Source organism: Arvicola amphibius, chromosome 5 (assembly GCF_903992535.2).
Source record: "Arvicola amphibius chromosome 5, mArvAmp1.2, whole genome shotgun sequence".
In the NCBI taxonomy this organism is placed as follows: Eukaryota; Metazoa; Chordata; class Mammalia; order Rodentia; family Cricetidae; genus Arvicola; species Arvicola amphibius.
In genome coordinates, this window is record NC_052051.1 from 24183213 (window position 1) to 24203643 (window position 20431).

Genomic DNA, 20431 nt, shown 5'->3' on the forward strand with positions numbered 1-20431 from the left:
CTAGACTTTGATGACAATTTTTAGTCCATGGATCAGTAATTCTGGACAACAAAAACAACACAAAAGTCAGATTAGAGTCACGTTCTGGCAGTGAAGAAGTCCAGCAAGAGCTCTGGTCACCAGTCATGGTTACCATGCTCAGGTATGTGGGGAAGGCTGAGCCTCCTCCTCCAGATAGCCCAGCCAGTCTCAGGTCAGGCTTAGATGGGGAGGCAGGCTTTGCTTCAACCTCATCTGGATCATTCATGGGAACAAAGACATCCCCAAAGAGAAAGGGATGAAGTCAATGAGGTCTGGTTGTCCCCCGATGTTCAGGGATAAAACTCCTTGGGGGAAACTGATGCTTCCTTGGAGTGGGAGACCTGGAAACAGCACTTACCAGCAATGTCGTGCACCATAGTGACATCCAAATGGCTGAGAACTGCATTGACCAGAGGACATACCTGACCCAAGCCAGAGAGTGGAATTAGAAACAAGACCTCCGGCAAGGAGACCCTCAGAGAAGCAGCATGCCCAGGGTGGAATATATTCAGAAATACTTTCTACAGCCTAGAAGGAGCCAACCAATGTGTTTGGAGGGGTGGACCACAGGACAGATGGGCTGAGGGCTGGATTCACTTTTCATATATAGTTGCTCAGTTTAGTTCACTCCAGAGTTCTCTTTCAGCCCGAGAAGCTCTAAGACCCATGGAGCAGGTCAGTCACTTTGATCCCTTACCTTGCCCTGCACCAGGTCAGGGAGGACTTTAGTCAATATCACTGTGAGGCTGTCTAAAAAGCTTTGAAGGGGAGTGGATCTGGAAAAGAAAGGCATGCATGTGACCTAGAGGCTTGGGGGTTGGTCTGGAGGAGTCCAGCAGCCACTACGCACACTCAGTCTTGGCACTGGGCAACTGAGACCAGATCTTGCACACTCATGTCCCTGGCAGATGTAATAGCAAGGATCCTAGATGAAAAGTTACACTCATCCAGACAAGCACACAGATGAATGTAAACACACATTTCAGGGATGTAGTAGGTGCATAACAAGACTGAAATCCATGAATATATGAGCAGATCTTAGTTTTTTTCTTACTATGGGAACTCAATGGAAAGATACACACAAAACCCAATATATGCTTTTATCAAATGTGAGCCATGTTGTGGACAGGTCCTATGTACTTTGCATGACATGCCATGTGACAGGCAACTGAAGCAAGCAATCCAAATAAGTGTTACATCTATACAGCGCTTAGGAGGATTCTGCCAATCATCTCAATGTAGTTTTGCATTACAAGTAAATAATATGAGACAAAATTGGAGAATTGCCAGTGAAGCTCACATCCCCTGTGATAGGTGGGACTGAAATTTAAACTATTTATTGCCTAATCCATTATAAAATTGGCCACCCTATTATAAATATGATGGCGTGATAAGCAGAATAATGTTCTCTAACACCATCTCCCTTACTTTTTGAGCAACTCACAGCAGTGCAATTTGCCTCTTTGTAATAACTAGATAACTTTAGATAGACTGTCGGTGAAGGTCCATGAAGTAGGCAAAACAGACAAAAAGCATTCAGGTCGCTGATGTGTACACTGCTGCTTTTTCATAGCACTAAGAATTGGCCATTCTGTCTAACAAGGGATAAGCGAGCATTATGTATGCATTGGCTTACCCATCTGTCCACGTCTGTCTGTCTTTCCCTTCTCTCGCCAAGCACACACACGTCGTTCTACCTACCCATCTCCTCCTCGTGTGCACAGATCTCTTTTTATCCTCTTACTCGCCTGTCCTCCATTGTTCTGTAATTCCACCCTGCCGTTTCTGGGTGGGAGAAGCTAGCTAGCTCTTTGGCCTCACCCATCGAGCAAGATGATCTGCAGGCTGCCAGGGGAGTGGGTGCAGTCACCGAGAACCAGGTGGACCCTCCCCTGATTGTTTTTCACGGCTAAGACTTCCGAGGTGATGTTCAGCTTCACAGCCAATTCCAAAAGACTTCCAACCAGGGGCCTGCCAGAAAAGAAGGAAGTAACCCAACTGGCACCCATCCCTTTCATGCACTTGGAGGGTTTCTTCTTGATAGCAGGGCCAGCCTCACCTTACCAAGAGTTTTCATAGTTGTTCTTATCTCCCAAGAAGGAGAAAGCAAGGCTCAGAGAGGCCAAACTACATGGCTCAGTTTGCTCAACATAGCAGCAACTGTGCAAGGCTGGAGGCCCAGACACTTGCAGTTCACATAGCCATCAAGCTCTCCCTTTGGGAGCCACCCCCTTCCCAGCCTCCCTGAGCCCTACTCACGTTTTCACTTTGACCATGAAGCCCAGAGGGATGGTGACATAGAGACGATGGCCGTCCGGGCTCTGCACAAGGCCAAGCTCCAGCAGCTGGGGATCAGTGATTTTTAGGCTGTTTAGGGGACAACATGAGAGGACAGAAATCAGTGTCTCAGGTCTGAAGCCTAGGAGCTGCTATCATGCAGATTTACCCATCTCGGAGGGACAGCTGGCCCCTCAAGATGAGGAAGACAAGAGTCTTTCAGTCGCATCATTCTTCCTTAAATTCTGCCTGGATTGAATGCGGACACACCCTCTGTCCATTTGAAGTCTAGGAGGTATTTGATGAAAGAGACTGCACATGACAACATGGAATCTTATAAAGCAAATGGATGGTTCTGTGGGCTGGGAGGAGATGGGTAATTGGATGTGTAGAATGGTGGAGAGAAGAGCGAGTAGTTAGATGAAAGGAAGGAAAGATGGATGGATGGATAGGTGGATGGATGGATGGATGGATGGATGGATGGATGGATGGATAGGTGGATGGATGGATGGATGGATGGATGGATGGGTAGGTGGATGGATGGATGGATGGATGGATGGATGGGTAGGTGGATGGATGGATGGGTGGGTGGATGGATGGATGGATGGATGGATGGATGGATGGGTGGATGGATGGGTAGGTGGATGGATGGATGGGTGGGTGGACTGTCATAGAAGGTACATGGGCAACTAGGGTATAAACCCTGTACAGAACTTATGGCAGAAATCACTTGTTCTGTTGTAACCTGTAATAGCATATCAGCTCTCAATGATTATCACAAGGATTAAAGAAGAGAGGGTAGAAAAAATGCTACATGGTGGGAGGGACCTTTCCCTGTGCCATCCATGTTGCCAGGTATTTGCCCTTCCCTGGTCTCCTTATCCTTTCTTTGTGCGTATAACCCCATCTCACAGATGGAGTAACCAAGTCCAGGAGACCAAGTGCCTGACTCTGGATTGTCCAACACAGACAGTCTGATGGCAATCAAACTGAAGCCTGTACTGTCTCCAGGTCAGGAAGCAAAGGCTTGGGAGGCTGGCAATCCTGGCAATGGCTTTGGTCTGTTCTTACTAAGGACTCAGGTTGGGTATCTGGTCATTGGCAATAAGCTCCCCATGGTGGCTTTGTGCCTAGGAAGCTCTTGAGTGGCTCATGGGAAGCCCCACATCAAGTCTCCACCACATCACTGAGGTGATACGGTTGAGGAGGGTAGCCTAGTGACAGCTCACATTCCCCAGAAGGGATGAGCAGTGGGCAGAAAAGGCCCCAGGTTGGTGCTTGTCTGAGTTAGACTCCTGACTCTGCATCACCCTAGCTATGTGAGCACAGGCATATCTCTGTGCCTCAGTTTCTCCATCTGGGAACTGGGGATACTGGAGTTGACATGGAAGGGTTGTCATGGGGATAACAGCTGCTCCTGGAGCCCAGGATGTATGTGCCTTAGGACTGGGGGCAGCTACAGGTCAAAAGGGCCACTGTTCCTTATAGAGTGGAGAGAGGCCTGGAGATTGAGTCTTGGCTTCATGCTCAATCCCCATCCCCTTCTCTCTCTCTGTAGGGCTGCTGCCTGGGGCTGGCAGGTATTCAGCTATTAGTGGGAACCAAGTCCCTCTTTGGGAAACTCACTCAAGGATGTTGTTCAGGAAAGGGATTGATGAAGTCAGTTTTCCAAGCAGGCCCCCAACCAGGCCATAAGAAGTGCCTCCTCCAGACTTTACAATATCCAGGAGTGGAATATTTTCCAAATTGCCCAGCAGTCCTCCAGACAGCAGACCACCACTGAGAGCTGCAAAAGAGAAAAGGGTGCTTAGGGGTCACATCTGCTGCCTTAGGTCCTCGCAGCCTTGTTCTCACTGCGTACCGGGAGGTTGAATATACGAGAGCACACATGTGTAAACACAGACACGCATCCACACATGCCCCGAAAGAGGCTGTCATAGACTCACCATCTGTGAAACTGCCAGCAAGATGACCTGTGGGATCTGAAGGCAGGCCCTGGTTCAGAGGCAAGGGCAGGCCCTGGCCTTGGGGCAAGGGCAGACCCTGGCCCAAGGGCAAAGGCAGGCCTGCCAGCTGGGCTGAACTCTGGGCCAGCAGCCCACAGAGGACAACGAGGCTCCCGACTAGAAGCATCTCTTGGTATCTGCAGAAAGAATAACAAGTCACCGTGGTATGGGTATCAGAAGATTCTATGCACTGCCTGCCCTGTCCCCAGGTGTGGGGTTTCTTCCCACTCCCTGAAGGGAGTGATAACTAGCAACAATAGCTAACACTGCCATAGTGTCATCTGTCCCAGGCCCCAGGCTGATCCATTCAGTCACCAGCTTCATTGTCACCGCATCCTCAGACACGGGCATGGACAACCTCTAGTGCACAGTTGGAGCAGAGGCCCAGTGACTCCAGGCAGTCTCCCCCAATGTCACAGGTTGCAGCAGAGAGAGGAGCTGAAGTCAAGCATGCCTGACCCAGAAGCTTCTGTGTAGTTAAGTGACCGTCAGAGTTACTCTGGGGCTGGGCATGTGGCTGTGGTGGCCTGACTCCCCAGTGTGGATGAAGAGACTCCAACATGGCAGAGGCTGAAGATCTGAACTGCTCGGCCATCATCTCTCCTAAGGGATGGTTCTTTGGTCTTTGGATGGTTTGGGCCATGATGGTTTGTAGATACCATCAAGAGCCATGGAATTTCCAAGGTCATATGACCATAGACAGCTTCTCAACTGTGATGGAACCTGAAGTTAAAGTTCCTTCCCTCCAGCCTTGACTTCGGGCATGTTGAGAGCCCACTGCACCAACAATGTTACCGTCTCTAAGAAAGGTGAGTGAACAGAGTCCCTTGCCCCGGACCAAGGCCACCGCTGTTTCTCTTGGAAGGTCCCCAGTTAGTAACAGTACCATCTGCCAGCATGAGCCTACAGTGAGGCGCATGGCCTCCTGCTCCCCAGAGCATCTGTGGAGCAAAGGAAGGGGCAGGTCTCACCTGAGTCTCGAGGTCTCAGCAGCTGTCCTGGACTTCTCTCCTATCTGCTTCTGCCCCAGAGGAATCAGCTTCTTTTATAGAGTGGGAATTGGGAAACCTGATATTGGTTGATGGGCTTCGAGATAATTCCAATTTCTGCAATGTGGAAGTGTCTTTCAGGGCTCTCCAAAGTAAATAATTGTCAATCACATTAACAGGTGAGTCAGTTAAGCTGCTCAGTCCACAAATTAAACAAGAAAATCTGAGATGGAGGCTTACTCAAGACTTCATGGTTTCATGCATGAGGCAGAGGCTGAAGACCCATGCTCACAGGGCTGAAAGTCAGATTGTCAGTGTTGAAAGGAACAGTCTGTCAGATCCCTCAGGAACCTTGATCTGGCTCTCGCCTCCTGTGTGCTCTTGCCCCTGGTCTTATTCTTTTTCTACGGTTGGCAAACTCTTGTTCCCACGGTGTTAAGAGTCAAACCACATTTGCCCCCCATCTTGAACTACCCCTCAGTTTCATTTGTGTGCGTGTATGAGGTGGATCTTTTGTTTTTCAAGCCCCTGGTACGTTGCAATCATGTGCTTGCAGGTACTCATAAGATCTTGGGACAAAAAGGTCACTACTGTTTCCTTACAGAGGAGGAACCTGGGGCCTGGTTAGCACAAACGGTCCAGAGAGGAAGTGGTAGAGCTTGAAGTCAACTCTTTGGATAATAATGGCAAGGAACCAAGACCAGGAGTGAATACTTGCCAGGCTCCAGCATGTGCCAGGTCCATTCATCCTGGCCAGAGGGGTTTGGGTTTCTTTAGTGAGAAACTGGGGCTTGAGTCTTCCCCACACTTCTCTCCAATTTGATTTCCACATTATACCTCCCACTTCTTGGTTCTGGAAACATCTTTCTGGGACTATCTTGCAGCCTCCTGACCTCCCCCTTAGCCCTAGACTTTCCTCAGGTAAATAATAAAGCACTGCTTTCCACTACTTAGGACTATGAGGACTATTTTACAGAGGGAAAAACCAAGACAGGTATAGGCCAAGGTCTTAAATTGTGAGAACAACCAGGCCATGCGATATCACATGGGATTGCCTTGAAGTCACTATGAAGCCCAACCTGTCCTTGAACTGATTCTCCTGCCTCAGACTCCTGAGCGCTGGGATGACAGGCATGTCCCTAAGCCAGGTCTGAGAGTAAGTCTTGCTACTAACCTTTGGGTAAATGGAGGCAGATAAAGTCTGGAAAAGAGATGAGGTTGTGTATTTGGCTAATAGAAATCTTTAAAGTTAAGAGGTTGGGTATGGGTTATAGCAGGAAACAGGGCAGGTTGGGTCCTAGCTGTATACTAGCCTGGGTGGGCTCCCTCCAGTTATGGAAACGTTTACCCCTTGTGTAAGATGGAGATGGTGTCACACAGCTCAGGGCTACGAGGAGAACACACTTGTGGAGCGGTCTGCATCTCGTTGGGTAGCATAGGCGTCTACACGTTCCTCCCATTTACTCAACACCTGCTATTTCTGATGGCATTTTGCTCAGTTAGAGAAATGTCTTCATTTCCCTCTGAGGTCTCATTTCTGCTCCAGGGGCCTTACCTTTACCACGGTGCTCAGAGGAGGTTACCTTGTCCTTGGACTTAACTGGAAAAACAGACGCGTCGTAGACCACCTGGCTTCCTCCGCTTTAGCATTTACCACCTCCTCCTTGGACACCCAGCATAGTCTATGCCCAGACCCTCAGGCAAAACTATGGGTGGCTGTTGGCCCAGCTGCCCGTCCCCACCTAAGCTCTCTGGTTCACCGGCTCTCCTTGAGACACTCACTGTCTTGGCCCTGGGCATGGGTGTGAGCACAGGCACCCTCTGTCCCCAACTCAGCACGCCTGTGGAGTTTCCTGCATCCATCCATGTTGAGTTCTGTCTTACGGGGAGAGAGGCAGTGTGTGACGCCTTTTGGGCCCCTTGGAGCTCTGTTCTCATCAGTTTCTCTCTCATTCTTCCCACTCCCATTCCAGGATAGGAAATTGTCCAGTCTTGAGGGTGGGCACTCTTGTTTTACACCCTCATGTGTTTACTTTCAGCTCTCTGCCCTGAGTTTTAAAAATCCCAGTTAAAAAAAAAATAAATAAATAAAAAAAATAAAAATAAAAATAAAAATCCCAGTTGAGGTAAACACACTAGGGTAGCATTCAGTAAAGGCGCTCTTCTTTCAGTGTGAACTTGGATGAATTCTCACCTAGTACGGCTTTATGCGATCATCATAGCAGGGGCCAGGCATCTCGGTCTGAAACATTTCCCATCCATTCTGCCCTTGGAGAGCAGAGCACCCAGCTGCCCTCAGTAACTGGGCCCAAACCCTAGACTTAGGAGACATAAAGTCCCTATTTCTGCTTCGGCTGGAATTACTCCTTGAGGAGGTCCATGGGCTGCACACTGGGTGTGCCAGCAGGGAAGCTCCTGACAGACACACAGCGGCCACAGCTAATGTTCCAGACCCAGCTTTCCATACCAGGTGACACTGATGAAGCCCAATGTGCTTCAGAGAAACCTCATGTCAGAAGCGACTCCCCCACTCCCCGCCCGGTGGATCGTATGTAGGAGCCTATACTGGTGGCGTGCGTGAATCACGGTTCTGCTTTGTTTTCTAAATTCGCTACAAACAGAAGGATATAACTTGCAGAGGCTTATGAAAAATCTATCGGGGTGCTTTCTTAAGAAAAATGTGGCAGGGTGGTGTAGAAGACACCCCAAAGGCCACTGAGTTACAGCCATTTTTAAAGAGCAAAGAGGAGTTTTCTTGTTAAAAGGAAACTCTGTTCCAGGTTCATTCTCTAGAACTTGGGAATAGGATACACAGGAGGTAAACAAGGATTTCAGATGAACTTGGAAACTCCAGAGTGCAGGAGGGGTTGGGGGAGGGAGGAAGGGAGAGAGGGAATTTGGTGAGAAAATGGGTCTTCTCAGGAGTGTTAGCCTTGAGACTGACCTCACCAGCATCAGGGACAGGCAGTGGCAAAGCCCTCTGAGGAGACACTGGGGACTTAAACCACTTATCACAATCCTTTGGGGGGAGGGACTGAGGTTCAAATAAGGTTGTGACCTGCCTGAGGTCACCTCAGCTAGAGAAAGGTGACAACAGGCTGTCATCATTTAGGGCTGTATTGTTTCAGTGCCTTTCAAGAACAAGTTTACAGAGTCTTCAGTTCCAAAGGAACTGGCCATGGTCTCTGGAGGCCTCCTATGGGCCATGATGTCAGCGAGCACAGAGTTCCAAATCTGACAGGGCTTATCACCAACTGAATGATGCTGGGAAAAATGTTTCTCTCCTCATCCTTTTCTTTTTCTCTTTCTTTTCTGTTTCATTCATTTTTAAATTTAAAAAAAAATTGTGGTACTAACTCAAGCTGAAGGCTACTCCCTTTGTGGACTTTAGAATATGAGATATATCAATGCTAGCCATAGGGACCATGAGGGAAATCTCTAGAACATTTTCAAGGCTTGTCTTTGAGTTAGGTTACCTCACCTATAACAAGGAGTTAACCACAAACACCTCCCAAGGCTGTGAGAGGTTAAAGTTTGGGGAAAGTGGTGTAGCTCCAGCTACATAGCCTATTCAAAGGCTGCCTGGACACCAAGGGGCAAAAAAGGTTTAAGGCACCCAGAGGTAGGACCTGGACAAAAGTTCTGACTATTTGGGGATAAATGTCTGCTTTATCCACCCATCATTGTGGACCCCAAGAGCACCAGAGGGGTCCATAGTCAAACAAGGTGTTCTGGGAACAAGTGTGGAAAGGCACTGAACTCTGCAAACCTTGGAACAAAGACAGGATGGAGAACACCAAGGAGGCATCTTGATGGAGACCTTGAGACAACCCCGAAGGTGTCAGGAGGAATACAGACAAAAGCTTTCTCCCAAGGAAGCGGCCTTTCGGCCTAGCCCTCCTGTGTTTGCTCTTTGACTCAAGAGCAGGAAGAACCCTGTAAGCCAAAGGCTATCAAGTGGAATGTTCAGGAACATGGCGTTTAGGGTTGCAAATCCCCAGTGAAGCATTTCGGATTAGGGGGTTTGAATTGAGAGATGGAGACAGAGGAGTTCTCTGGCCCTCTTCTCAGCTCTGAGCAGTTAAGACTTCCTTGTTTGAGCTTGTCAATTCTCCTGAGCCTGGATTTCATCACATCGCCTCCCCCCGACCCCGTGAGTGGGAGGGAAGGCTGGAGCGGGGCTAGAAGGGAGGGAGGAAAGACCTGGGAGAGGGGTTCACAATTAAGTGTCTGAGTTTTGGAATCTTGCTGCCAGCGCGTAACTGATGGGGTTGACTGGGCTGACATGGCCTGTTCCTCTTTGTATGACTTTAGGCAAGTGACTCTCAGAATTCTCGTGTTTAAGCTAGGAGACAATTTCGCACCTCACAGAGTCACTGTGAGGCATTTAATGAGACGCTGAAGACTTGTCATGTGCTTATAACATGTGCTACTATTATTTACTTTTAAAGATTTTTTTATTTCTGTGTATGTGTATGTATGCCATGTGTACTCTCATGGAAACCAGAAGAGGGCACTGGATTCTCCTGGAGTTGGAATCACAGGCAGTTATGTTCAGGTGCTGGGATCTGAAATGGGGACCTCTGGAAGAGCAGTAAGAGCTCTTAACCACTGAGCCGTCTTTCTAACCATGCTGTTATTATTAATATGTGATATTGATCCTCAATTTTTGATGAATTAGAATGGAAATCAACACTCAATCGCTGAGTAGCTAGTAGGCGGATAGTTAACAATGAACTCAATGGCCTTGAATAAACATTTTCCACTTAGACAATATCTTGCAAATGTTTTTTATATACCCCACACACATGTGCTTCATGCTAAATATTTTATTTTAAACATTGTTATAATATTATGTCTTATAAAAAAGGTACATACACACATAACTGAATGAACTGAATGAGCTTTCCACAGATAGAACACTTTTCCCCACAGCCAGCACCAGGCCGAGAAATAGACCATGACCACTTCTCTGGAAGTCCCTCCCTGCTGTTGGGCCTTGCCCTACCGTAATTACCCTAACCTCTAGCAGTGTGCCTTAGCTTTGTTGTTTTTGTCCTGTGTCACTGGAGTTGCAACACGTGCTCTTTAGGTTGGATTTTTCTGATGCAACTTCAGAAGGGTCACCCAAATTGTTGTGTGAAGTGGGCTGTCATTTTTGTAAACTATTTTGTCACAGCGTGTGGCTCTGCTGCCTTCCTACCTGTCTGTCAGTCCTCTGTAGCCATTCAGGAAGATTGCTGCTTTAGGGCTATTGTAAGCATGGCTACCACAACACCCTTGTCTTCTGACACCTTGTGGGGACCCTGCCACAAGACTAGCCAGGTGCAAAGCTCAGCTTGACTGAATGCGGCCAGTGTCCTGAAGGGTCGGTGTGATTCCCCTGATGTCAGCAGCATGCTATGGGTCTTGAAAAACCTTTAGTCCCACATTGCAGGTGACAATGCCCAAAGGGTGCTGGCCTTTGTCTAAGACACAGATAGTGAGTCCTCAAGTCAGGAGTCATCCACTCATTTGTGCCCCAAACCACCTTTGCTGAGCCTGCCCTCTTGCTTTCTTTTGCGTGAGTACTGAGGACACTGGTTGCCTTTATAGAGCTGAATCTGGTCTGATCCTGGGTCTCTTTTGATTTCTTCCTCTTATGCTTCCTCTGTGACCTCTGGGAGCCCAGCAACAGACATGGCCCAGAGTAGGTGCTCGCTAAACATCGCTGAGCAAATGAGGAGGGAGACATCACTGGCCCTTCCCTGCTTTGAGCAAGGTCCCTGGCTGCCAACAACAGGCTAGAGTGAGCATTCCCCACCATTACTGGGCTGGTGAGCAAATCGGGATGTTTACACTAAAGCTCAAGGAAGGGTCGGGTTAAGAGGTGGTGGTGTACCCTCCCGGTGGGGCTAGTGTATCCTTCAGAGTTAGAGTTTATTGTTGGAGAGGACAGGATGTCTTGGAACCTGGGGGTCATGTTTCCAGGGTACAGCAGAAAACCCACATTAAGAGAGACTTAAGGTCTCAACCGGAAGTACCTTCTTCTGACCAACGGCAGGCAGTGGGAGGCCCCTCAAGCCTGGCACCCAAGGGGTTTGGCTGATTCAGAGTTGACCAAGATTATGAGCAGCCACCTGTTCTGAAAGGAGAAGGGGAGCCTTGGTTTCCAGGTGACCCTTCTGATCCCGAGGTCCACAGAGAAGGGAGAGCTTTCGCGTCCATCCTCCAAGGACTGGGGCCAAGAACATTCCCATCACTCGCTCAGAATGACATCCCTGATGGATGACTTCCTGCCTTCTATTCCCAAGACTGTGAGCTCCATCAGGGCAGGGGCTGAAGCAGTCCAGCTGTCTCTGGAGCAGGAGTAGTCTTGAGTTGAGATCAGAGTGTTCTCCCTACTGGACTTACAGAGTTCTTGGGGAAAGCTAGAATCTCTGGGTAGGGTACAACCTGGTTGGCAGGGGTTCCTTCTATTTTTCCCATTCTCTTGGCGGGGGGACATTGCAATAGAGTCCCTATAGTATATTCTCACAGTACATGAGAGTTATGGCTCCTCCCTTAGTATCTACCAATCCCAAAGAGGCCTCCCAGGCTGGACCCCAACACTCACCCACGAGGCCTTTCAACAGCTTCACATCCAGCTGCCGGAGGATCTCACCGATCAGAGGACATACCTAGGTCCCCACCACAAAGACGATCAGTCAGGGATAGGAAGAAACTGAGGTATCTGGGGCAAGAAGTCCCTGCACCCCTGGATTCCAGCAGGATTCAGTCAACCATTAGGAGCCATGAACAGCACATCCATGCCCCACATCCTAAAGCCCCACAACTCTGAGGTAGGGACTTCAGCTCCCTGTGCTGCACATGAAGATATGGGACACTTAGGGTGGCTGTCCCTTGCTTGTGGAAACAATCTCATGGCAATTGGGATTTGCTGTTAGGTCCCAAAGCCCAGGATTAAAAGATCTCTGTTAAATTACCCAGATGTGTGCTTTGATCCTCAGACTCATGGAAGCCTGCAGGGCAGATGGAACTCCTGGATACCTTACCTGACTTTCTACTAGGTTCGGGATAACTTTCCCCAGGCTTTCTCGGAGGTTGTGGAGAAAATGTTTCATCTTGGGTGGGACTTCCCTAGGAAAAGAGGTGGGAATTCAGGATAGAATAATCAGTCCAGGCCACACCAACGCTGGGAGGTAGGTACTGAATACACTCTCCTATTCCAAATCCTTACTTGACCTTCTAGGGAGGTATTCTTGCTAACTTTAGTCAATGGCGACCCAGAGAGGTGACGTTACATGGCCAAGGTCACACAGAGAGTAAGTGCTGATTCTTTGCAGGACCACGGCAGGAAAGCCCTAGAGTTCATGGTCTTCCTCTTCCTTGCCAATGTCTGCTGCAGCCTAAGCTGGCACCACACGCCTGGTGTTTATGTGGGCAAGCACGAAAGCGTTGTGACCCAGCACTTGGGAATTACAGGGAGAAGTCAGCACACTCCTCACAGTGGTGTGTTGAGACACGCAGCTGATCCGCCATCCCTAGACCTCCGTGTCTCTTGTGTCTGTCTTGTTCATCCTGGTGTCTCGTTAGGCTGGGTGCCTGGCGCTAGGGACTTCTTAAGGAGTACTTGGACATACCTTCATAAGGTGCTTAAAAGGGCCAGAAAGGCATTCTCAAAGAGATACTGCTATGTGTAGGGGTGTGAAGAGGAGTGACCGATGGCAGAGGATGAATAGTCACAGAACCAGGCAGGGGTGAGAACAGAAGGCTCAAGAGGCTTTTCTGAATTTGTTATTCTCCTCAAAGGTTTTGGGGTGGGAACCAAGGGGAGAAACTTATTTCTGTGGTGGGTGGAGAATGGGATGGGGTCAGTGACCACAGAGTTTCTGGGAGGGGGGCACAGGAGGAGCAAGTCCTGGTGAAACGATGAAGTCTGCCTTGGTCTCATGAGGACATGGGGGGACTATATAAGCCACAGCTGCTCATGAGTCAGGGCTGCCCCACAAGGGCGGGAGGGAGGCCTTACTCAGTGGACATAGATGCACCGTCACTGTCGGGCTCCATGTGGCATCTGCCCATCACTAGCTCCCTCCGGCCAAACTCATCTTTCTCCAGCCAGGACTCTGCAGCAAGGCCCATGCGGGCATGCGTCTTGATGATATTTGAATTGAAGGGCCTGTGGCGAGAGAGGAGGAGGCAGAAGGGATGGAGAAGGAGGTGGGGGGAAGCCAGCAAGAAGAGCAGCAAAGCCAGGCACCACCCACTGTCCTCCCAACAACCATGTCTGCTAAAGCCTAGGTTAGTGAGTAAGGAGAAAGCAGCCATCGACCCTGGAGACCTCTATGCTTGGTTTTCTTTTTCTGGTGCTGGAAATGGAATGCAAAGCCTGGGCGTGTTAAGCGCGGGCTCTAGCACTGAAGCCACTCCCACACCCCTCCCCACTTCCAACTTGGAGTGACATTTGAAAGTTGCTTAAGGATGTCATTTAGGAGTTTTGGGAAATTCAAGAGTTTAGAGTAAGCTGCTATTTTAAGAACTTTTCCATGTGGGTGCAGCTCCTGACTCCCTTACAGGAAGTTTGAGCAGGAGAGAAATGAGCAGAGGGAGAGGAAGAGTGGCTACCCCATTCTTCCATGGGACCTTCCCTGCTGATCTCACAAATGACCCCTTCATTATGAGCGTCATCTTATCTTTGCTACAGAAGAAGAAACCAAGGTTCAGGGAAGAGTGACTCATCCCAGGTCACAGTAAGTCAGTGCAGGGAGTCAGGATTTGAGTTGGGGGTCCCCTGATATGGCTTTCCTAGTCTTTCCTGCCTCACCCCACCCTGAGCTCCCAAGAAGGAGGAACAGTGCCTGAGAGACACTGCTTTGTTAGGTAGGACTCACAGTCGGAATTCAACGTCAAATTCCAGTGTGATGTTTGTCGAGAACCACTCTTTAGGCAGCGCCATCTGGATCCCATCACAGTCCAGTTGCACATTGGTGATGTTGATGCTACCCGTAGAAAAAGGAGAAGCCCCACAAAGGTGAGGGATGGCAACTCAGAAGTGAGGCCAGCCTTGGCTGCAAGGAGGGGCTGGGAATCAGAACTTGGTGTGGAGACTCTGACAGCCTGGGTGGCCAGCTTTCCCAGGGCTCCTGAAACATTCCCCACAGCTGTGGACTGTGCAGTCCAGAGCCAGATGTTGACAGGCAGGACCCTCCATCCCAGGACACTGGGACACCTCTCAGACCAAGACTCCCTTCATGATAAACTGCCCTGTCATCTGTCTGGGACTCCGCAGGGAAGCTCCTCAGTGTTCCCACACTCTACCCCCACTTGCTGCCTGCAAACCACCTTGGCCTACTTGCAATATGCATGAGTGTGAGCACCTCCACTGCTCACACCACCTCTTCAGTTCCTCCCTGGGCTAGTGAGGCAGCCTGGGTGGCCTTCATGCAGCCCCTTGTCCCCTGGTTCCTCTCTACTCTTGGAATAAGATACAAACTGTACAATAGAATGGCACTCAGGGCCGAATGGAGACCTGGGAAGTAAGGTTCTAGGGAGCAGTCTCAGTAGCTCTGGGTAGGATGTATCCAGTAATGCCATGGAAACCCCAGCTACCAAGGGTTATCTGTCCCATGTATTTACCACAGAAGTTCTGTGCAGGACTGTCAGAGTTTCTAGCATCTCCTCCAGTGGGACTATCACTGTGACTGTTTACCTGATGAGGGCCCAAGGTTTGTGAGCAGTGCAATCCACTACTTATGCAGAGCCACAAAGCTATGCCCCGCTTAAATAGAGATTCAAGGGTCTGGTTGCAGCCCTGGCCTTGTTTGATATCCAGATGTTTATCCAGGCTCTGTTCTGTGTCCCCATTTTACAGGTGAGGTTGGAATGGCCAAACAATTTCCCAAAAGTTGGCGGCAAAGGTGGGCTTGAAGTACCGCAGACATATCTGCTACTGAGCTGTTATTGCTAATTGCCCTGCTGTGCCACCTCCCCAAACAACTCCTGACAGAGGCCTCCAGCTTGCTCACATTCGGGCTTTGTGTCTTGCCTTCCTTGAGTTTGAGTGCCTTCCTTCTTCAGAAGCCTTGCTCTCTGTTTTGTCCTCTGACCCAGAAGTCCCTAGAGTGCCCCCAGAGTCTAGAGAGGAATTCAAGGTCTCACCTGATCTCTTGCTGCTGCTGGAAGTTCATGCCACCAATCAACCAGCCTACCATCCCTGGGGCCACCATCCCTGAGACATTCAGACGGTCCAGGAGTTGCATGCTCTGGATTCGGCCTTCGGCGTTGTGCTTCAGGAGGCCCTGCGCAATAACTGGGAACGGAGAAGGGAGGGTGATGTTCATATTGCTGTGTAAGAGTGGGGTACAGGGAAAATAGGTCTGGTGTGAGCCCAGGGGATCCTCTTTCTTCTGAGCACTTATTCATGTTTCCAAGTCTCCCACAGGGAAGAAATGAGTCCATCTTAAAAAGTTTCCTAGTAGAAACTGTGGCTGAGGATCTCTCCAAAAACAACAACAACAACAATAACAAAAAAAACCCCAAACCATCAGGTTGGATTACAATATGGGAATGGACTGAAGCGATAGCTCAGGGGTTAAGAGCATGACTGCTCTTTCAGAGGACCTGGGGTTCAATTCCCAGCACCCATATGGCAGCTAACAACTCCCTGTAACTCTAAGATCTCTGACAGCCTCACAATACATGCAGGCAAAACACCAATGCACATAAAAGCAAATAAAAGAAATTAAAAAGAAAGTCATTTACTCTGCAGCAAAAACTATACATTCTCAAGAAATCAACTTGAGAAACTATGCTCAAAACTTTTCTAAGATTTTATGGGGCATAGAGCAAAATCTGATTAACAACACACTAAGCCTATGAGAAGGGTCTGCCATTGTGAAGAAACTCCTTTCTTCTAAATATACAGACAGATTGAATGTGGGTGTGATCAGATCAAAGAGGAAGACTTTGAGAACAACCCAACACCCTTGAAAATTCATATGTAAGAATAGGAAAAGTCTGTCAGAAAAAGCAGTGATCCACAAAGATGCAACAATGAAAGTGTTAGGTACGGAGATGGATCTCTAAGCAGGTGGAGAACAAGGAGTCTTGGGTTGGCCATTTGGCCGGTTAGTAGAAGGTCTGGGAAACTGACTCACGTGGGCAGAAATGAAGCTGATTCTTTGCTTTCCATGCACAGATGCACACAGAGATAAATATCCATGGTGCGGATTAACATCCTCAGTGTGGAAGGTAAAACTAGAACAGTGTTGAAAGAGGCAACTGGAGTGATTCCCGGATGTGAGGAGACCTTCAGACTCCAAACAAACTCTATCATGAGATATTGGTGATTTTGAAACTGTTCTTGTTTGGTGAAGTCAACAGGTGCCATTTGAGAGGAATACTGCCCTTCTGTTCTGTCTGCAGATTCAATCAACCATGGATTGGAAATATTTGGAAAAAAATTGCCTGTATTCTGAGCATTTCCAGTCTTTCTTCTTGCTGTTATCTATTGAATGGTCCATAACAGCTATTTGCATGTCATTTGCATAGTCTAATATCTAATGAGTAATCTGGAGATGGTTTCAAGTGTGAGGAAGGATTTGCATCAGTTCTGTGAAACCATTGCACCATTTTATGTAAAGGGGAAACCTGGAACCAATCCCCAAGGTATCTAGGAACAACTGTGTTTGATATAGTGCTTTCCTGGTAGTAAATACATTTAAATAAGGTCATGGGGTTGGCCCTAATTTGATATAACTGGTATATTTGGAAGAGGAAGACATCAGGTATAATCCTTCTCTGAAAGACTATGAGAGGGTGCCATCCATAAGCCAGCAAAGGAGGTCCCTCCCCAGATACCAAACATATCAGTACCTTAAACTTGAACTTTCAACTGCCAGAACTATGTGAAAAATAGCCATCTGTTGTTTGACTCCACTGCCACCACCCCAGGTCCACCCTATCTATGGCATCTTGCTTTGGCAGCACTGACTGGTGGATACAGGTGGATGCCCTCCAGTAGTGGGGAGATATGTTCTCTTACAAGTGGAGTGAGTGTACAACAGCACCACAATTTAAGGAAGATTCCAACATTTTTAACTAAATCGAGCTTACATCTCTTCTGAATATCTCTAGCCAAGAAGAGTTCTCCCACATGTTCTAACGGGGACATGTCCAAGGTCACTCATGTCAATGTTGCTTACAGCAATGGGAAGATACGAACAGTTTAGGTGACAGTCCCGAGGGAGCAGTCAGTTAAATGGAGATAATGAATGTGTGGGCCTCTGTGCAGCCACCAGGCAACTGAGATGCCAGGAGTAGAGCGAGAAGTGACAAGTCAGAGTCATATGAATTAAAACACCTCCTGCAAAGGATGCAGGTGTGGCTTGTTGTTTTAAGACAGTCTTACCATGTAAGACCAGGCTGGCCTCAAACTCAGAGATTTGCCTATTTCTGACTCTCAGGTGCTGGGATTTAAGACATGCACAACCATGCCCTGCCAGATACAGACAGACATAGGCACACATGCTAAGTACATGGCAGTTCCTGACAAGGTCTGTAAGGGAATGGGAATAGGATAAGAGAGAAAGAGAAAATGACATAAAACAAGAGACCATATGCCATGAATTGGAAAAGTGTAACTCAGACTCAATTTTGTTTACTTAAGGTAAAGGGGAAAAATAAATAAATAAGCAAACAAACAAATAATAGATAAATAAATTAGATGAGAGGCTGACCCAAGGTGGTTCAGCAGTTAGTGGTGGGGCCCAGGCTGTGCCTTCCCCACACTCTATGGACAGCAGGCCATGCCCAGGGGTAAGCTCACTTCTCGCTAGGGTAGACCTTCCATCCTTGTAGGCTGTGGTTAGTCCGGGCCAAGGCTGCTTGAGCAGGCCTGAGGGCAAGGCTAACAATCCCAGGAGGAGGACCAGGAGCCTCCAGAGTGGATTCATCTCAGGAGCTGGCACCTGAACCTGCAGGTGTCAGTAAGGGTCCAGCAGAGCCAGGCAGCTGACTGTGAGTATGGCCACCCAGATGGGTGGGCTTGTGGCTTTCTTCAGGCAGGTGGCTCCACAGCTGCCCCCAGCATGCTGTGGGAGGTGGTGCAAATGGCTCTGGCAGCTGCCCCCAGCGCTAGCTCACATGGCCAGTAGATGCAAGAGGCCAGGGCTGCAGAGGCAAGCTTGGTTGCTTGGAAACGCTCACCAGAGCTACTGTTGGGTCATCCAATAGGAGTCCTCTCCCTGACCCTGACACAGACGCTTCAGTGAGTGGGGTTGACCAGCCCAGCACTGTCCAAATGGAATAGAACTTTCTTGTTCCCTTTTTCTTTTGGGGGGGGAAGGGGACCTCCAGAATTTATTCATCTCCTAACTGCAAAACTATCTCCCTGAACCCTCACTTGTCTCCCTCCCCCATTATAGGCCCTTTTCCTACTATTTCTGTGCTTTCTACTTTTATAGAACTTACTTAAAAGTGAGATCGTGTAGTGTTTGTCTTTCAACATCTGGCTTATTTCGCATAGCAGAATAGCCTCCTGGTTTGGTCACATCATCAGAAATGGTGGCGTTTTCTTCTTTGCAAAGACTTAGGAATATTCCATCCAACTACTGATAAACACTGCCTAGGTGAACATTTCTCAGATGTGTAATTTTGTGATTTCCCTGTGAACCCAGAAGTGGGATTGCTAGATCATATAGTGGTGATTTATTTTTTGAGGTCCTGTTGTTTTCCATATGAACAGTTTACATCCTTGTCAGCAAAACAAATGCGGTCACTTAACATTCTCTCCACATTTGACATATTTCAACTTGTTTTTTTTAGTATAATATTTGTGTTTATTCTTTGAGCATTTCTTATATTTATACAGCATATTTGATCATATCCACCCCTCCCTTCCTCTCAGCTTCCTCCAGGTCCCATAACATATCTCCAGTTAGTGCTAGCCACATGCACCAGAATGTGGGACCATCTACTGGACCATGGGCAACCTACCAACAGCCACTCTTCCTCTTTTAGTAGCCACCAGTTATCTCAGCTAAGGACAGGGCCTTGCGAACCCCTCCACTCTTCACGCTGGTGTTTGGCCGAACTGATCCTTGTGCCGGCTTCTGTGAGCTGCTGAGTGCAATGTCCATGCTGCGTCCAGAAAACAGCACTTCACAGCACTGCTCCTCATCTTCCGGTTTTCCAGCCTTTCTCTCTTTTGCAATGTTTTCTGGTCTGAGCCTTGGGGAGAGGTAGATAGGGAGGCCTCATTTCAAGTCACTCAGTGACTTTCAGCACTTTGATGCCTCTGTATTAACCACTGCCCACTGCAAAAAGAGCTTCTCTGATGAAGGTGAAGAGTTTTACTAACCTATGGGTGTAAACATAAGTATTGGGAAGGCAGCTTGAGAATACGTCTATTTAGGAAAACAATAGTAGTATGTTTCCCTAGGATCTAGGACCACCTCAGCTACAGGATTTTGGCAAGGTTTACAGTTAGTTATAGGGGTGAACTCCCTCCTGTGGAGCAGGTGTCAGATCCAATCAGAAAGCGATCGGTTCTTTCCGTCATAGCCATCCATTATTGCAGCAGTAGGCACATCTTGCCTGATGGACTGATACTGTGGCCTATGGATTATCATTGTTGTATACCCACACCCCAGAGCACCCCAGAGCACCCCAGAGCACCCCAGAGCACCCCAGAGGACGAACTACCACAGAGCACTTCCAGCACTTTGAAACTGAAGCAACAGGGGAAAAGTTTCTTGGTCATCTTCAGATTGATTTATGTCCTACAACCAAATATATGATGCCTTCAAATTTTAGGTAAGCATACAAAGTGTTGGGTTTCATCACGGTGTCTTCATATATACGGATTGCTGCACTTTGTTCTTGCTTTCTCCCCTCTTCCACTGCTCTGCTCCAGGCCTCCTGCCCTGTTTCAGCTGGTTCCCTCCCTTCCTGATTTCTTACCGCATGGCATGCATTCCGTTGCTCCTTACCTTCCCCACCTCCCTTAAGTTAGCTTTCTCCCCTTCCATCATCTCCTTTCTGGTTTTGTCATCCTCCACACGTATATTCCCACATATAATTTTAAATCTAGTTCCACACATAATAGAAAATGAGTTATTTGTTTTTCTGAGTCCGGTTTATTTCACTTAACATACT

The 20431-nt window shown here is 48.3% G+C and overlaps 2 protein-coding genes across 2 annotated transcripts; both read right to left on the reverse strand.

Moving 5' to 3' along the window:
- Nucleotides 1–4431, reverse strand: LOC119814800 (BPI fold-containing family A member 1-like). The gene is made up of 7 exons (XM_038330854.1): nt 4245–4431; nt 3925–4084; nt 2281–2388; nt 1843–1992; nt 719–797; nt 380–443; nt 1–41 (listed from the first exon to the last, which is right to left on the reverse strand). The coding sequence occupies exons 1-7, from the start codon at nt 4429–4431 to the stop codon at nt 1–3; spliced, it is 789 nt and encodes a 262-aa protein (XP_038186782.1).
- A 6951-nt stretch (nt 4432–11382) lies between these two features.
- On the reverse strand, nt 11383–18228 carry Bpifa3 (BPI fold containing family A member 3). Its single transcript, XM_038331333.1, has 7 exons — nt 18102–18228; nt 15434–15584; nt 14167–14274; nt 13305–13454; nt 12328–12412; nt 11889–11952; nt 11383–11417 (listed from the first exon to the last, which is right to left on the reverse strand). The coding sequence occupies exons 1-7, from the start codon at nt 18226–18228 to the stop codon at nt 11383–11385; spliced, it is 720 nt and encodes a 239-aa protein (XP_038187261.1).
- Nucleotides 18229–20431: the final 2203 nt, after the last annotated feature.